General features: G+C 42.5%; 1 protein-coding gene and 3 non-coding genes across 5 annotated transcripts; 1 reads left to right on the top strand and 3 right to left on the bottom strand.

Annotated features, from left to right (window-relative positions):
- Positions 1-327: 327 nt before the first annotated feature.
- HMGN4 (high mobility group nucleosomal binding domain 4) lies at positions 328-8,422 on the bottom strand. Of its 2 annotated transcripts, XM_067752230.1 has the most exons (3): positions 7,956-8,421; positions 2,656-2,748; positions 328-2,122 (listed from the first exon to the last, which is right to left on the bottom strand). In XM_067752230.1, exon 3 carries the CDS (start codon positions 2,042-2,044, stop codon positions 1,772-1,774), a length of 273 nt encoding a protein of 90 aa, XP_067608331.1. In that variant the 5' UTR covers positions 2,045-2,122; positions 2,656-2,748; positions 7,956-8,421; the 3' UTR covers positions 328-1,771. The 2 variants fall into 2 exon arrangements, with proteins under 2 accessions (XP_067608331.1, XP_067608332.1); XM_067752231.1 differs by lacking the exon at positions 2,656-2,748 and having other exon boundaries at positions 7,956-8,422.
- Positions 8,350-8,422, bottom strand: TRNAV-CAC (transfer RNA valine (anticodon CAC)). The gene has a single exon. It is a non-coding gene; the product is annotated as a tRNA-Val (tRNA).
- A 628-nt stretch (positions 8,423-9,050) lies between these two features.
- On the bottom strand, positions 9,051-9,123 carry TRNAR-ACG (transfer RNA arginine (anticodon ACG)). The gene has a single exon. It is a non-coding gene; the product is annotated as a tRNA-Arg (tRNA).
- Positions 9,124-13,727: 4,604 nt separating this feature from the next.
- On the top strand, positions 13,728-13,801 carry TRNAT-AGU (transfer RNA threonine (anticodon AGU)). The gene has a single exon. It is a non-coding gene; the product is annotated as a tRNA-Thr (tRNA).
- Positions 13,802-17,094: the final 3,293 nt, after the last annotated feature.

Below are 17,094 nucleotides of genomic sequence, written 5' to 3'. Positions count from 1 at the left end.
CTTCTGCACCCTCCCCCACTAGAGTATAAGCTTGGTGAAAGCAGAGACTTTGTTTTGTTCACTGTTGTACCTCCAGCACTTAGACAATGCCTAGAACTAGAAAAAGGAAAAGAAGGTACAATGACTGTGAAGAAACAAAACAAAAAGAATATAGTTATCTATGTAGAAAGCCCCAAAGAATACACAGACATAAGAATTAATGAGTTTTAGCAAGGTTGCTGAATATAAAAATTAGCTGAAAACAGAAAATGTAGCAACTAAAAACATACCATATAAAGTAGCATCCAAAAGTGTACAGTCCCTAAGAAATATTAACAAAAGAAAACGTTTATGGAGAAAATTATAAAACTTTATTGAAAGACATTTAGAAAGCCTAAATAAATGGAGAATTATACCATGTTCATGGATTGGAAGACTCAATATTATAATTAATCTATAAATTTAATACAAATCCAATAAAAATTCCACCTTTTGTTAGTTTGATTTGGAACTTGTCAATCTAATTCTAGAAGTTATATGGAAAAGCAGTTGGCTAAGAATATAGCCAAGATACTCGAACGAAGAAAAGTTTGGTGGTGATGTTAAAGGTGGAGGTGGTATTTGTCCTGAGATATCAAGACCTTTTTCTAAAGTTGTAGTACTCAGGATTGTATAGTATTGCCACAAGGTTAGACAAACTGACCAGTGAGTCAGAATCGAAACCATCAACAGACCTCTCCCAGCTCCCCCCACCCCCGCCCCGTGCGAAAGAAACTTGATTTATGAAAAAAGCCACTATTACAGATCAGTGGGGAAAGGATGAACTTTTCAGAAAAGTTGGGACAACCAAGTGGTTGGGACAACCACTTACCATATGGAAAAAATATTATATTGAATTACTATCTCATATTTTTGCAAAAATCAGTTCAGGGAAGACTAAAGACAAATGTGAAAAGCAAAACTATACAACTTTTACAAGGCAGTAAAGGATATTTTTATGACTTGGAGTAGGAAATGATCCCTCCCCTCCCATGAAGCCAACTTGTATCCAGCTTTATAAGATACTTTTCAAAAATAGTTACTTCCAGCAGGACATGGGTGACAATCCGTAACATCTTACAACTTTCAAACTCCCCTCTCCAAAAAGTCAGCAAAGTCTGTTGCTGCAATGAACAGGAAAGGTTTTCAGAAAGGGTGAATATTTCACATGAGGCATATAAGAGCTTTTCACAGGTCACCTCTGACATGGAGGAAAGGAACTAAAAACTCCAGGACTATTAATGAGATGATCCACAAACTACAAACAGGAATCCTGGCTCTTTTGAGCAATACCATCTTGATTTCATCACTAGAAATCCTGAGTGTTGTTACCTGACGCAGCTGATTCTAGGGGTGCCAAGGCCGCATCATGACTCCTGGTTTCAGGAAGTCAAGGATGTGTTTTTGATGGCATCAGGAAAGGAGAAGACATGAAGTTTTGCTTCCCCACACGGTAAGGCTTCTGAGCCATAGTGGCTGTCATGTGTGAATGTCGGAGAATCTCTCCTGGGAACCAAGAATAATCTTCAAATACGATAGAAAATTCTGTTTTCCCCCATTTCAATCCAGCTTCTGAAACATTCTACTAGTGGTTATTTTGCCCTTTCCACAAAAGATAACAACAAAGCGTCTTGTGTGCTAACAACATAACTTAAAAAAAAAAAATCTACGTTTTTACAAAATTTGATTTAAAAAAAATAGTATTTCAAACAGTAGAGTCACTAGAAGTACAGAGCTATCAAAAATGTATACTTCACTTGGCATCCCCGGTGCCTTCTGCTTTCTGTGACTGGACTGTGGAGGCGTCTCGGTTTTTTGCAGGGTTGTTCCCATCTTTGTTGCCTTCTGCTTTCCCCTTTCTCCCTTTGGCCAGCTTCTCTCCCTTCTTTGCAGGGGCCTTTTTTGCCCTGGGCTCTGGTTTTGGAGGGGCAGGTTTAGCAGACAACCGTGCCGATCTCCTCTGTGGCTCATCCTTCACCTTTGCTTTGTCACCTTTAGCATCTCCTTTTGCCTTTCTCTTGGGCATGGTGGCAGTAGTGCCTGGCAGATGGCTTTACCAGCCCAAGTGGTTCTTCTGTCTTCCTCACTGCTCCTAGAAAGATTTCTTTAACAAGACACAAAAAGTGTAAACCGTAAAGGAAAAGTCTGACAAATTTAACTACATTAAAATTCAAATTTGACTATATTAAAATTAGTAATTTTTATATAGCAAAAAGATACATAAAAAGAAGATAAGTTATAAGCTGGGGAAAAGATATTCATAACACATATAACTGACAAAGGATTAGAGTCCAGAATATGTAAAGAATTCCTACAGATCTATGAGAAAAGGACAAAATGAAAATTTAAAAACAATGGGCAAAAGTGTTAATACGTACTTCTTAGAAAAAGCATGAATGGTGAATAAGCAAAAAAAAAAAAAAGGTCAACTTCATTAGTAATATGGGAATGAATATAAAAACCACAGGATATAACATTTCACATCCATCAAATTGGTGAAAACTGTATTGTCTGACAATATTAAGGGCTCAGCAGATGTGGAACAATTAAAACACATACACTGCTAGGGTATGTGTTTATATGTGTATAAATTAGTGTGTGGCATTATTTAAAGCAATTTCACTTCTAGGTGTTTACCTGGAGGAATTCTTGGGGCTGTGCACAGGAGACCCCTACAAGAATGTTTCTAGCAACCCTGTAATTTCAAAAACCTGGAAACCATTCAGTGTCCTGCAATAGAATAGATAAATACATTTTGGTAATATCTATGCAAGGGAATACTATGCAGCAGCAGAAATGAATAGATTACAGCTATATGCAAAACCATGGACGAATCTCAAGAACATAATGTTGAGCAAAAAAGAGCGAGTTACAAGATGGATCTACAGTATGGATCCACAGTATGGATCCATTTATAAATGTAAAACTAAATGACTTGTTTAGGCTACAAGTAGGTAGTCAAAAAAGCAAGAGATAAATTTAAAAATCAGGACAGTAGTCACTTCAGGGAGTTAAGAAAAGGATGGTGGTTGGACAGGGCATGGGAGTTCTCTTCCTTAAACTGGAGGCGGGTGGGGAACAACACAGGGGTAATACACCATTATTCTCTATATTTTACAGAGAGTGATTTTATGTGTCTGCTCAAGAATAAAAGCCACTTTAAGAAGGTGCGCAGCCCCGAGCACAGAGTCAAGGCCACACAAATAGACGTGATTTATTTCGATTTTGGGCAATTAGGACCCAGGTCCATGGCTGGCATTCAAACACTGTGGGACTTTTTTAAAGCTCTGGGACAAAACTAGCCACTCACACCTTCTGCCCCACCCCTGAAAATGTTTCCTAGGGAATTCTGTAACCCTATGCCCTGCCCTACTCCACAATGTTTTATTTTAAGAAAAAAAAATTATTATCTTTTCTCTAAATTGCTCCAGAGTTTTGTTTTGTGTTTTTGCTCGACCTCACCATCTAGATAGAATGGGCAAACATGGTCCTTGAGCAAACTTAGATTTTTTTTTTTTTTGAGCAAACTTAAAGATTTGATTTTTATGTTCTTTGGATAACAAAGGCAACCACCTGTAAATGGTGCGAAAACATCAAATTATCACTTGGTAATTTGATTATATGATAATTTCGTTATCTATTTTTCTATTTTCTATCTACTTTCATTATCTATTCTTCCCCCATTTTTCCACTATGACTAGAATTTCTGGAAATTTTGCAGTTTTCCTTTCTTCTCATGGAACAGAGGGAGATGTGAGAGTTAGTATAAAGAAGAGGGAAGAAGCCAAAGTGGGAGTGCGCCTTGAATCAGTCATTATTTCCCTTGGTACCTTGTAAGGAACTTTGGGAACAGAGATTAAAAATTGAGAGGAGAAACAGTTCTAATCTCACGTTGAACAGCAGTTCACTGAAAAGCTAATAAGGAATTAGCTGGGCCCTTCCCTTCCCTTACTGTGCTCTTGCCTTGCCTCTAAATATTCTAAATTACTGGCGGGTCCAAAAGTCCCGGTTGCCACAGAGACACCCTGCAATTCTGCTGACCCAGCCAGACCCAACCTGCTCGCTCCCAAGGACATCTTTCCCTAGACATCACATGAATTTATGCCTAGTTTACTTTCTCCCAAATGCACCACTAAAGAAATGTTTGGACAATTCTTAAAGAACAAAAGTGTTGTGTTGTTGTTGTTGTTGTTTTATCCAAAATCGAACACAATGAAGAAAAAAATGTGCAAAGAAAATAATTGAGAAGGATGCCAGAGATCACAAAGGTCAACTCTGGGTATGGTAATGGTGTGCCCAGAAAGGAACAGGGAGGAAAAGACAGCTGTTCTTACCATGAAGAAAGCAATATTGAGAGATTTTTTACGGCATGAAAATCATTTGGTCTAATATTGGGTGACTTGTTTTGCGCCTGTTGCCCTAGTATATTATTAATAATGCTCCCTTTTACTCTCAAAAGTGTGCCAACTTGGACAATAAATAAGGTCACCCTAAATACTCTGCATATATTCTTAAAGGTCTTTTTGTTACCAGAGAATGAGAGAGGAAACCAAAGTGAGAGCTTCTGTTCTACGACACACCTCCCTCAACAATGGACACTCCATACCATTCTCCTTCCATCTCACTCCAAAATTGTGTTTCTTAGCCCATGTCCTGTCCTGGGAATGCTCACAGTCTGTTTCCTAGGCTCAGTCTTCATGTTGGATCCCTTGCAGTCTATCCCAAGCAGGGGAACCACGATCGGCACGTGTCAAAGGCCCAAACACAGCAGGTGACAATAAAGATAAACGCAAGGAAAAGAGGCCACTAGCTGGATTCTGGATCTGAGTATATGAATATAGATTAGTTCCTTGAAACTCACATTTAGGAAGCTTATCAGGAGAACAGGTGGCTGACCTTACAAATATAGGAGACAGATGCACAAATAATGAAAAAGGGCTGGTGGGATAAAAGGTTATTTCATTTTCATGAAGGCCAAGGAGGTCAGGGAGGGAGAGGCTCTCACCACACAGTGGTGTTAATTTAAAAGAAATTATTTGAGATGGAGAACAGGGAAGATTTTTAGGGCAATGAAATTATTCTGTATGCTACTGACTGTAATGGTGGATACATGACATTACGCACTGGACAAAACCCATAGAACTGTATACAGAGCATGGAACCCTAATGTAAATAATAATAAGAATCAGTTGACAATAATAATTTGTTAATAATAATGTATAAATATTGGCTCATCTATTGTAACAAAACTACCACACCAATGCAAGTAGTTAATAATGGAGAAAATGAGGTAGAGGGAGGAGAAATATATGAGAACTCTGTACTTTCTGCTCAATTTTTCTGTAAACCTGAAACTGTTCTAAAAAAATAAAGTCTACTAACTAAAAACAAATAAATACATTTTAAGAATTAAAAAAAGAAAAAATAATGTTAGGTAATAAAATATATAAGTCATAGGATTACAAATATTCCATCATGCATGTGAATAAAAAGAAAAATTATTAACTGGCAGATAAATCTTTTTTTTAAAGACTTTTTTTTACTTTAAAAATTTTATAGTTTTTTAAATTGAAATATAGTTGATGTGCAATATTATTTTAGTTTCAGGAGTGGCAGATAAATCTTTTAAGTAATATAACTTTTGGGAATACAGAGATTTATCAATGAGGCAAGAAATTATCAAGACAGATACTGAGGTTATTTTCCCAAGACATGGCAACAATTTTAAAAGTTGTAGGAATCTAACAATTCCCTTTTGTTAAAATAACACTTTCCAGGGCAAAATTATATTAACAGACAACAGAACAAGTTAGTGCAATTTTTGAATAACATGTCTTCATATTGTAAAGAACTGGACTGAAATTCTTGTGAAAGTCTCAGTTTAACTCTTCATTTAATGAACTTGCTGGTTTTAGGATGTGGAAAGGTATCCCTCTTAACAGCCTCAAGGGGAGAGGGAACATCCATTTCTTAGAGTCCTTTTCTTACCTATGAAGACTTGAATTTTTTTAATTTTAGAAAAAGACCTATATACTTAAATGTACTGACAGAAATAGCCTAAAAAAAAAGACTAATAGAGAAATAAAAAGCAAACGATGTATTTCTTCTGCAATAAAAATATGCAAATGATTAGTAAGATGAGGAGATGCAGGTATGCTAAAATCTTCTGCAGAGTTAACTTCTGGGAATTCCCCAAACTGTTTCAATAATATACAAAACACACCAATCTCTGTTCCCAGAAATGGGCTGAATTTGTGTCCGTGCCCGCCCCCCCCACAAATTCATAAGTTTAAGTCCTAACCCTCAGTACCTCAGACTGTGACTGTACTGGGAGATGGGGCCTTTAAAGAGGTGATTAATGTAAAATGAGGTCTTATGGGTAGGTCTTAATCCAATATGACTAATGTCATACTGGAGATTAGGACACAGACAATACAAAGAGAGAGAGGACCATGTAAGGATACAGCAAGAAAACCAAACCTGCCACCACCTTGATCTTGGACTTCCAGCCTCCAGGACTGTGAGAATATAAATTTCTGTTATTTATGATATTCAGTCTGTGACATTTTGTTATGGCAGTCCTAGCAAACTAATACAGAAGGAAAGAGTATAAAGATCTCAATGACCTATGATGCATCTCGGATTAGATTAATTTTGATGTTTTGCCCAGCTCTCAGAATATTTTTTCCATGTTTTTTTTTTCTCTTTCATCATGAGTCTCTCTCCAGTATCCAAGGACCAAATCCCACCTCATCCAATACACACTCCCACGCCATCCCCAGCAGAGGCACATTTTAGCAACGTCCTTTCGCTCCCTTGACCGTTACTGAGCTGGGTTCCAAGGAGTTTGTTCTAACTTGGGGTCTAGTCTCAATCCCACCCCAAAGCCAGAAGGCCACCCTCTTCTCTCTGCCTCTTATTTATGGCAAGATAGTTAGCCTTGGGGCTGGAGAGAAGACTTGGAAGAAGATTACAACATCAAGCTTAGGAAGGAGAGAATAGAGGATATAGTAAAAAAAAACAAACAAATAAAAGACCCTATTCAAGGTGCAGCGCTATACAGGAGCAAGAGGTCACACAGCGTCAGCCACTCCCCAGGGCCTATTTGTTCTCCACCTTTCAAAGGAAATATCAGACAAGGTGAGCAGCCGGGAGCTTCCATTTGAGGTTAAATGAGGGAGACTGGGGGAGGAAGGGAGGGATAGTGGGAGAAGGTGAGAAAGGGCAGAGTGTCTAAAATGGTAGGGCTGCTGCTTCATCTTGCCAGAACACACCTGGTTTAAAGAGAAGGAGAGAGCCATAAGCTTCAAACAGTCACCCATCTGCAACAGGTTGGCGTGGGGCACACTCAGCTTCCCAGCTAAAGTATTCCTGCCCCTTGGCATCATAGAAAGATGGAGAGGACAAATCCCCATCACCTCCTAGGCCCAAGACCCTTGCTCCTCGCAGGGCACCACATTAACTCACCTGTATTTCTGAGTGGTATAGAGGGAATTTTATTATTTTTTAAAAAATTTTTAACATCTTTATTGGAGTATAATTGCTTTACAATGGTGTGTTAGTTTCTGCTTTATAACACCAGGGCAGCCCAGCCCACCCGCCACGACCTCTTCCAGGCCACGGCCCTGCTGGCCCAAAGCTTTCAAATCCCCTCCTCGCCTCCCTTTTTTCTGCTCTTCAGTCTCTGTGGGGACTTATCCCAGAAGGGCCTGCGATCTTCACCTCCCGGCTTCCGCTTTTCCCAGAGATTCACACTCGAAGCCCAGGAGAGCCACTGCAGCTGTTCTGGAGAGTGGAAAGCAAGGGGGAAATGTCGGGGGCCCGAGGTCACCTAATCACGACGAGGGCCAGATTGCAGGAGGGTCCCAAATCTATGGAGGGCGGCGGGACTACCCCCATTTCCCGGAGACGCATGCTAAGGCCCCCAAGGTACTCACCCGAGTCTCGCGGCCGTGTGAGGGGCGCGAGGCTGCCAGCTGCGGGCCTGCCGCGCAGGTGCTCTCGGCTGGGGCAGGGCCGGCGCGGACAGTGGGCCAGCGAAGAGACGCCCGGAGCCGGGCGCTGCCGGGAACAGGAAGGCAAGGCGAGGATGCGCTTCCGGGGCTGCGGGCGTCGGGCCGCCTTGCAGAGCCGGGGACAGCCCGGTTCTCCCCCTCGCGATGCTTGTGTCCGCCTCCGGGGCCGCGGGCTCCGGACCCACCTCGAGCAGCGTCGCTTCAGCACCACAGCCTGGGGCAAGAGAGACAAGAAAAGGAGACGTGAAGAGTTTTTAAATAAATGGAGTTTTAAAGGAAATCCACACAGGTAGGGGGGGAAAAGGAACAACAACGCTGTTTCCGCCCGGTTTCGAACCGGGGACCTTTCGCGTGTGAGGCGAACGTGATAACCACTACACTACGGAAACTCGGTGGAAACCGCTCACCCCTGCTGATAGTTCTCCCGACAGAGCACGCCCCTCCCTCCCTCCCTCCCTCCCACTTCCTCACTTCCTCCCCCCCGCCCCGCCTCCCCCGCCGCTTCGTCCCAGCAAATGTGCGTGGTTAATATGCGCGTGCGTCTTGTACCACTCTCCCAAATCAAAGAGGCCAATTAGATGCGCAAACCAAGCCCCTGCAGCGTACAGATCTGAAGCGAAATTCTTAATAATTTATTCTGGAAATGACCGGATGGGGGAGAACAAAAGAGACTTCAATTCCTTCACTATTACTTCTCAATCTGAACTTCTGGATCTTAATTTCTTCCTCATTGCTTACCAGGTTACCTCAAACCCATCCTCCAGCAGGAATGAGCTGGTGGGGCTGGGCGTGACACGGGGCCCACGCACATTTCTCAGTCTGGCTTTGGCTAGTGCCACCGCATGGCCGGACGCGGAATTTGCTCTGCAAAGGAATGATGACCCTGGCTGTGGTCAAAAGCGGGGCCTTCTCGCTCCTGAGACTTCCAGGCAAACTTCACCTTGTAATGGATTTTCTAACTCCATTGGGTTCCTTAGTGGTCGGCAGAGGAAAGAAGTAAAACGGTGATGTGTACTCCGAGCCAGCCAGGAGTCGAACCTGGAATCTTCTGATCCGTAGTCAGACGCGTTATCCATTGCGCCACTGGCCCTGCACCTGAGCAACTGGCAGGCGGGCATGCCTTCATCAGAAACCAGGCGGCGGCAACTGGTCCACCTTGTGGGGTCTGCGCCTGGCCCTGAAAGCCCCGTCCTCCTGGCTAACTCAGACTGCAGCGCGTGGCCTCCCCAGGCGGCCAGTTCGCCTGCACGGGCCCTAGCGTCTGTGCTGCTTTCTCAGTCTGTCTGTACAGACCCTGGCATTCTCTGCCCCAGTACCATCTCTTCGTTCATGCATTCATTCATTCAACCAATATGGCACCGGAAATACAGCTGTGAAGAAAACAGAGGTGATCCTTGCTCTCAAGAAGATTGCATGGACGTAGCGAAGACGATAATAAAGCACTAAATAAATAAAATAATGGTGATAAGCACTTAGAGGAAAAAAGACCAACGGGAAAGAGAATGGAAAAGCCCAGCAGGAAAGGTTATGAGCAATAAATACGGGTATCAGGGAAAAGAGCGACCTGGAACTGGGGAAATCTCCAGGGCAAAGGCATGGAGGTGGGAGCGTGCATGGGATGTTCCAGCAATGTCGAAGAGGCCAGTGCTGAGTGGAAAGGGCTAGGAGACCTCCGGGAGATGACCTCTGGCCTTGTACACCCTTGTATGGGCTTTGGCTGTTACTGTGTAGGAAATTGGAAGCCGTTGTAGGGTGACAATATATCTGACATTCTTTCTTGTCTCTCCTTGGGTCGTTGAAAACATTTTATTTCCAATATTTACTTAAGCAAGGCTCTATGCTAAGCACCCTCACCGCATGCTGCTCCTACCTCAGGACATACATTTCAGAATTTGACACCTTTAAAAGGAGCATTTGTTTGCTTTCTCAGGAAGCATCTCTTATGTGTGCCTTTCAGCCTGTTTATATTTCTGAGAAGGAATCATTATCTCCATGCCTGGTGAGCATCGTAAATAAGTTGAGGGCTGGGGACACACAGTTTTGAGAGCATTAGCCCTCTGTGGCCCCCTTTGCCTGGCAAAGCAATAAAGCTATTCATTTCTACTTCACGCCCCCAAAAAAGAACTAAGTTGAGGGCTACTAAACAGAGTAAAACTGCCTGACATTGAGAATGTACACATTGTGTTTAGAAAATCTTTGTTTTCAGTTCATAAGGTTGCAACATCCCTTAAGAAAAATGTACATGTTCCTGTTTCTGCATAAACATTAAGGTAGATCTAGTTAGGGATTTCTCCCTAGATAGTAAATAGGGGCCTTCTGACCAGATTTGGTATTATGTACCCCTAGGAACTTTGGTGGTTATGGACTCCATCACAGAATAATACTTTTAAATATAAATTAAAAAGATAAATACATAAGATTTCAAGGGGAAAACAATTATATTGAAATATGTTATCAAACTATTAAAAATTTATAATATTTATGCTCCTTTATTAATGCACCAAATGATAATATCCAGCAGGAGTTCTAATAAATACTATAATTTCAAAGCAGTAATGAGCATAAATAATATTTTAAGAAATTTGCAACTATTGTAATTTTCTGTGAAAATATTTGTGATTGCCAATAGTGATAAAGTCAAAAGGACTGAAATATACTGTGCTTTGTTGCCTACATTCATAACGGAAGAAAATACAAAATTTCAGTAAGAAGTTAGTCAAAATAAAAATTTATTTTCCCATCCGAGCTTACAGACTATCCCCTCCCCATCAGAAGAAAAAGAGATTTCTGTTCTAAAGAGGAGTTTGGAAACATGAACAATTGCGCCTGAATTTTCAGAAATGAAGCTGTATGATTAGGCAACTCAAGCTGGCTGTTCTCTGCTCTCTGTACATCCCCTGCTCTACCAGTGCCTGCTTCACCTACACCCTACTTACATGACTGACCTTCCCTCTTAATTGTAGAGCCAAATCAGTAAATGCCTACATACTCACCCGGGGCCCCAGCTACTGATTGTTCTAATCTTTAGATCAGAACATCTCCACCAAGATAGCTTATCAAAGGGGTGGTGAGGGGTATGCTCCTCAGCTGGTTTCCCTGGTAACCGATGAGCCAACCCGATGTCAATTCCCCATATAACTGGTAACCTCCCTCTTCCCCGGGGAGCGAAGGCTACTGCCAAGTACCGAACACGGTGGGGTGTCACTCCAGGACCTGGCTTCAGATGTGTAAGATCCCCCATCCATTAAACCACTGATGTCTCTGTAGCTGACTCTGAGCTCTTTCTTCCGGTCTTGAGGTGGGGCAAGTACAGGGCTTGCAGGCCTGTGGGGTGCAGCTCAACAGAAGCAAACTGAGGTACCTCTTGATTCTATTTTATCCTCATCACATACCCAGGATGGGAAGGCCAGATTCCAGGGCATCCCTGGAAGTCACAGGTCCCATCTTGCACCTCTAAAATGGGTTTCAACCCAGCTAGCTGGAGGCCATGCTCACATCTGCTCTCCTCATGTCTGCAAAGACCTCCCTTTGTTTTGAAGGGTTTTTTTTTTTGGTTTGTTTTGCCTTGAAGGTTTTGAAAGCTTCTTTTGGCTGCCTCAGATTTCTCTGCTCATGCTCTGACATGAGCTGAGGCATGCTTTCATTTTGTTTTTAGATATCTTTCTACTGGGACTTCTTTTCTGAGAGTTCCAGTTTCCAGCTTCCAGTCTTTTCTTCAGTAGTTGTTCCAGTCAGAGAAAGAGAAACAGAGTCCAGAAAAAACAGAACCAGTAGGAAAATATACATGTATTTCTAGGAGTTGACTTACGTGATTGTGGGGCCTGGGAAGTCTGAAATCTGTAGTGTAGGCTGGCAGTCTAGAAAATCTCAGGCAGGAGCTGATGCTACAGTCTTGAGACAGAATTTCTTCTTTCTTAGGAAAACCTCCATTTTGCTCTTAAAGTCTTTAACTTGTTGGATAAGGCCCACCCACATTACTGAGGATAATCTCTTTTACTTATAGTCAACTAATTGTAGAAGTTAACCACACAAAAATACCTTCACAGCAACATCTAGATTAATGTTTAATTGAATAACTGGGCTCTATAGACTAGCCAAGTTGACATGTAAAACCAGCCATTACTGCGGTGGACTCTCCTCCTCCTCTGGGTCACAGTGCACTATTCTTCCAGTTTCTCTCCCAAGCATTTGGAAAATAGTAGCACTGCCAGCCATTTCCACTGTCAGCAGTCTATGACACCACGATCTGCACCTTCTCCAATTTCAGTTGTGTGGAACAGAGCCATTGTGAGGGGCCTTTCCATGGTCTTTGCAGGTCACACCCAGATTTCTGGAAGTGATTGCTCTGAGTCTTAATTTTTCTCCCAAGACTTGTCTCTGGCTTGTTAAAAAACTCCTTTGACTTCCCAGAATTTCTGTGCAAATTTTGACAGCTGCCAGTCTAAGGAAAAACCCAGACCAAATATTGTTGGCTCTGTTGTCTTTCTGAATGTCTACCACAGTTTGGTCAAAGTCACGTTAGGTGTGACTCTGCTGTTTATGATTATCTTGGCTCCAAGCACATTAATAATACAATGGTTAATCTTATACTATTAAAGAAATCGGTGCTTATTTCATGGAGTGAATCAGACTGTGTGTTGAGTTCATAGACTTTCAATCGTTTTATGAAAAAGAAATCTAGCAGAGTCATGGGCTTTTTAACCTCTCCCCCAAATCATGTTTGTAGGCAGAGGTTAGTGCCAATGGCTGGTTTAAAGTGAGACAGAGAAATCCTTCAATATTGATACAGCTCAGAAATACTGAAATGTTAATTTCAACATTTTCAGAACGGCAACAGATTTCAAGCAAGCAGCCAATCATAATTACGGGTTTCATTTGGGAAGTTACTTTCACAGCTATGGCAACAATTTGTAAACTCTTCCGAATTCCACTAAAGCCCTTTGCCTAAGGACGGATCTATTTCACAGAGAAGAGGATGAATTTGGAACAGTTACAAATACACAAGTCCCCATGAAAATATAGAAATTTTTGTGAATGCTTTCAATTTGACAGCTTGTCAAGCAGATCCTTTGGACAAGTTTTCGGACAAGAAAGCATCTCTCTTCCTCTAGCTTCAGAGGAGACTGCTCCTTTATCTCTTTCCAAACAAGGTTTTAATGATGAAGTCTTGAATTTTTTAAAGATGCAACTTAGTTAAGCAAGAAGCAGGCGGTGGAACCCAATTTTACGGAAACAAATGGGGGTAAGGAAGAGCTGGAATTTTAATTAAAATCCGTGAAATAAAGAACACATAGCTTGCTTCCTGCAGGGACCAGTTCTTGATGTTGGAAGTGTTCTGGTCTAAATGTGGCCAATTTCCTCTCCTCCAGGGGCCCCAGGTCATAATTCACCCAAGGAAGCTGCAGCTGCTGAACTCTTGCCCTTCCTGGCAGTTCCGGGAAGACTCCTCTGGCGCCGCCTGAGGGTTCAGGCTCGCGCCAGAGTTTCCCTCACCCCACCCCCGCGCGGAGGGTCTCAGTTTTCCTATGGCTGCGCGGTCTCTTAGGTCTTTGGGGGCGAAGCAGAGGTTCATCTTTAGTGTCTGAGAGACCATCTTGGGGGGCTCGTGAACCTCAATAACGAAGAAACAGATGCTCAGAACAAAAGCTAAGATCATTCCTTTTCTATGTCTATTTGCTATGACGCGGACGTGTTGGCTCCGTGGCTTAGCTGGTTAAAGCGCCTGTCTAGTAAACAGGAGATCCTGGGTTCGAATCCCAGCGGGGCCTTTTGTGGTTTTCCTGCCTTGGAAAAGGGTATGGGGGATTAAAATGTAATCAATCTTAAGGGTAAATTTTCCCTACGGAGTTTCACGGAACTGTGTTATATGAGTCTGAGGGTGGGGACAGTTTTATCGTTTACAAAAAAGAAAAAGAAGAAACAAAGATGAATTTGTTTTTCTTTCAGAAGAATTTCTATCTTTCTTGACGTTCTTGCATTTTTATGTAGTGTTTTTTCAGCAAGCAAAAAGGGAACCAGGGAAAGCAGAAGGCAAAGTCGCCAGATTTAAACTATAAGCAACATCATAATCTCTGGTCATTCTATTATTTTTCCTGGGGAAATCCCAAATGGATGCACTTTCATAATCTACAGGCATTATTTTTTTAGCAGGATCAGCCTCTGGAATGACTGATAAATGCGTTGTTGAGAAGGTTGCAGCATCTCAATTCATAGCAGCCACTAAAATCCAACTATACAATGCAAGTTGTAAATAAGTATTTTAAAAGGTGGTCTTGTGGTCAGAGTTTTTTGGAAAGGAAAATCAAAGAGAAAAATATTTGTCCCCGTGATTTCAGAAAAGAAGCTGTGAGGGAGAAGCATCCTTTTGATTGCATATCCACGGAGTGGATAGCCCACTAGAACACACAGACCTGAAGCTGTTAGCATGCAGGCTGACTTGAAGGAGCAGTCCAGGAAGGGCTGAGGTGCCTTCTTCCAAACTCTCTGTAAGAGAGAGGAAGGAAACATGAGAGGTGGAAGAGAAGTCTGGAGTTTTAATCATTACTGGGCCCCTTTACATAGAAACTCAAGACCAGGGAAATGAAGTTCACTGTAACTGTTACCCTCTTACTCATCTCCCAAGACCAAGCTCCCCTCCACCTGGCCCAGAAAGTCCCACCAACCTGGCTTTTACCTTCAGAGCACATTATTTTATGTAGATGGTCAAGGGTTGAAATGTGATCTCCTGTTCTGTCTGCAGAAACACAATGTCCCAACACTTTGAAGAATAGTTCAGGAAACAATTCTTCTTTTATGGAGACTTTCTCTACTCACTATGAAGCTTGATTCCCCACTTTTCTTTATAGGCATCACACAGCAGTGGAGAGTACCAATGAAAATTCAATTAATAATCAAGCTGAGAAGAAAAAAAAGCGGATTTTATTTGAGCTAAACTGAGGATTATAACCAGGAAACAGATTCTCAGAAAGCTCTGAGAAATGTTCCACCTGTTCGAAGTCGAATGCACAGTCATATACATTTTCGAGACAAAGGATAGTACATCAAAAGGTACGGATGTGTTTGCTGACATTTTACATAAAGTTCACCAAGGCTATACATAGTCCATGTAAGCATGTACAAAGGGAGCAGCAAGTCACCATGACCCCCTACAAATTTGGTAAAGAACGCTATTCTTTTAAGAAGTTACATCGCTAGCATCAGCAGAGAGGGGGAAAATATGATCTTTATGGTGGAGCAGTCACTCCCATCTTTGAAGTGCTCTGTTTAACGTGTAATGCAAATGCACACTGCACATGAGGGAGGAGGTCCAAACAAACACAGAGAGAGAATATTATGTTTAATTTTTCTTGCCCTGCCTTAAAATATAAATTTTATTTCATCAAAAGACAGACCCTCTTTTTCACATTCTCCTATCTTCTGCTCAAAAAAGTCTTTTTCCCAGGCCCGGATTACACACCTCCCTCAAATGGTGAGGCCAGCTGCGTCCCAGTATAGATGTCAACACTAGACCACTCCTTCATCCTGTCACCAAACCTGCCTTAACCTTTACCCTTCTACTCCATCAGGCTCTAGGAATACCTTTACAAGGATGCTTCCAGCCAAGTGGCCCTCAATAGATTGCCTGATCTGTACCAGTGAGGTAGTGTTGCTGGCTACTGAAGTTATAGAATATTCCAGGTGAGGAATCTAACCATCTCTCCCAAAAACCTAAAAATCTTCCGAACTCTCCATGTATCAATCGTGAAAATGATTTATGTGTGCAAGTGGAAATGGTTTACAATCAAATGCTTGTTTATCCACCCAGTGCCTATCATGTGGCAGGCACCATGCTAATCTCACATGGCTCATGAGTTCCGTTCTAAAGAGGCTGGTGGGAGGATGAGTCAAACAGTTCAATAGCAATTACAGTAGAGTGGGATATAACACCATTGGGAGTGGAGGGTACTGTAGGCCACGCTTTGATACTTAACTCAGACTGGGTGGAGATAGAAGGAGGTGGGGAAGACGTCATGGAAGAAGTGACTCCCAAACTGAGCATGGAGGAGATGTAGGCAATATCGAGGCAAGAGAGTGGGCTGGAGAGAGAAGTGGAAGAGGTGCTCCAAGCAAAGGGAACAGTGTGTGCCTAGAGGCGAGAAAGAGGACGCTCAGTTCAGGTAAGCGGAAGCAACTAGAGAATGGGGTGTACAGATCTTGAAATTCTTCTTTGCCTGGCGATGACCATAGGCCCATAGGCATCCTCATAATTTGTGGCAGGGGTCCCCAACCCCCGGGCCACGGACCAGTACCGGTCGTGGCCTGTTAGGAACTGGGCTGCACAGCAAGAGGTGAGTGGCGGGCGAGCAAGTAAAGCTTCATCTGTATTTGCAGCCGCTCCCCATCGCTCACATTACTGCCTGAGCTCCGCCTCCTGTCAGATCAGCAGCGGCATTAGATTCTCACAGGAGCGCGAACCCTACTGTGAACTGCACAGGTGAGGGATCTAGGTTGAGCACTCCTTATGAGAATCTAGCGCCTGTTGGTCTGAGGAGGAGCTGAGGCGGTGATGCCAGCGCTGGGGAACGGCTGCAAATACAGATCATCATTAGCAGAGAGGTCTGACTGCACAGACACCATAATAAGTCAATTGCTTGCAGACTCATATCAAAACCCTATCAGTGAGTGACAAGTGAAAACAAGCTCAGGGCTCCCACTGATTCTGCATTATGGTGAGTTGTATCATTATTTCATTATATATTACAATGTAATAATAATAGAAATAAAGTGCATAATAAAGGTAATGCCCTCGAATCATCCCGAAGACATCCCACGCCCCCCTCCTTGGAAAAACTGTCTTCCACGAAACCAGTCCCTGGTGCCAAAAAGGTTGGGAATTTTTGATTTATGGCATCAAGAAAACCACAGCTGGACTTGGTTTGACAGTTGATAAGTCTCAAGTGTTTCATGCTTTCTTTTGAAAAGACCATACATTACCAAAGCAGTATGGATGGAACTTGAATTTACAAGTTGTGGATTAAGTGGGACCTCTAGCTGGGCTGCTGAGATTCTCCTATGGAGATGT

The sequence above is a fragment of the Pseudorca crassidens genome, chromosome 10 (genome assembly GCF_039906515.1).
Source record: "Pseudorca crassidens isolate mPseCra1 chromosome 10, mPseCra1.hap1, whole genome shotgun sequence".
NCBI classification, from domain to species: domain Eukaryota; kingdom Metazoa; phylum Chordata; class Mammalia; order Artiodactyla; family Delphinidae; genus Pseudorca; species Pseudorca crassidens.
The sequence above is the reverse complement of the archived record's forward strand: the minus strand, read 5'-3'. Positions and strand labels throughout refer to the sequence as shown.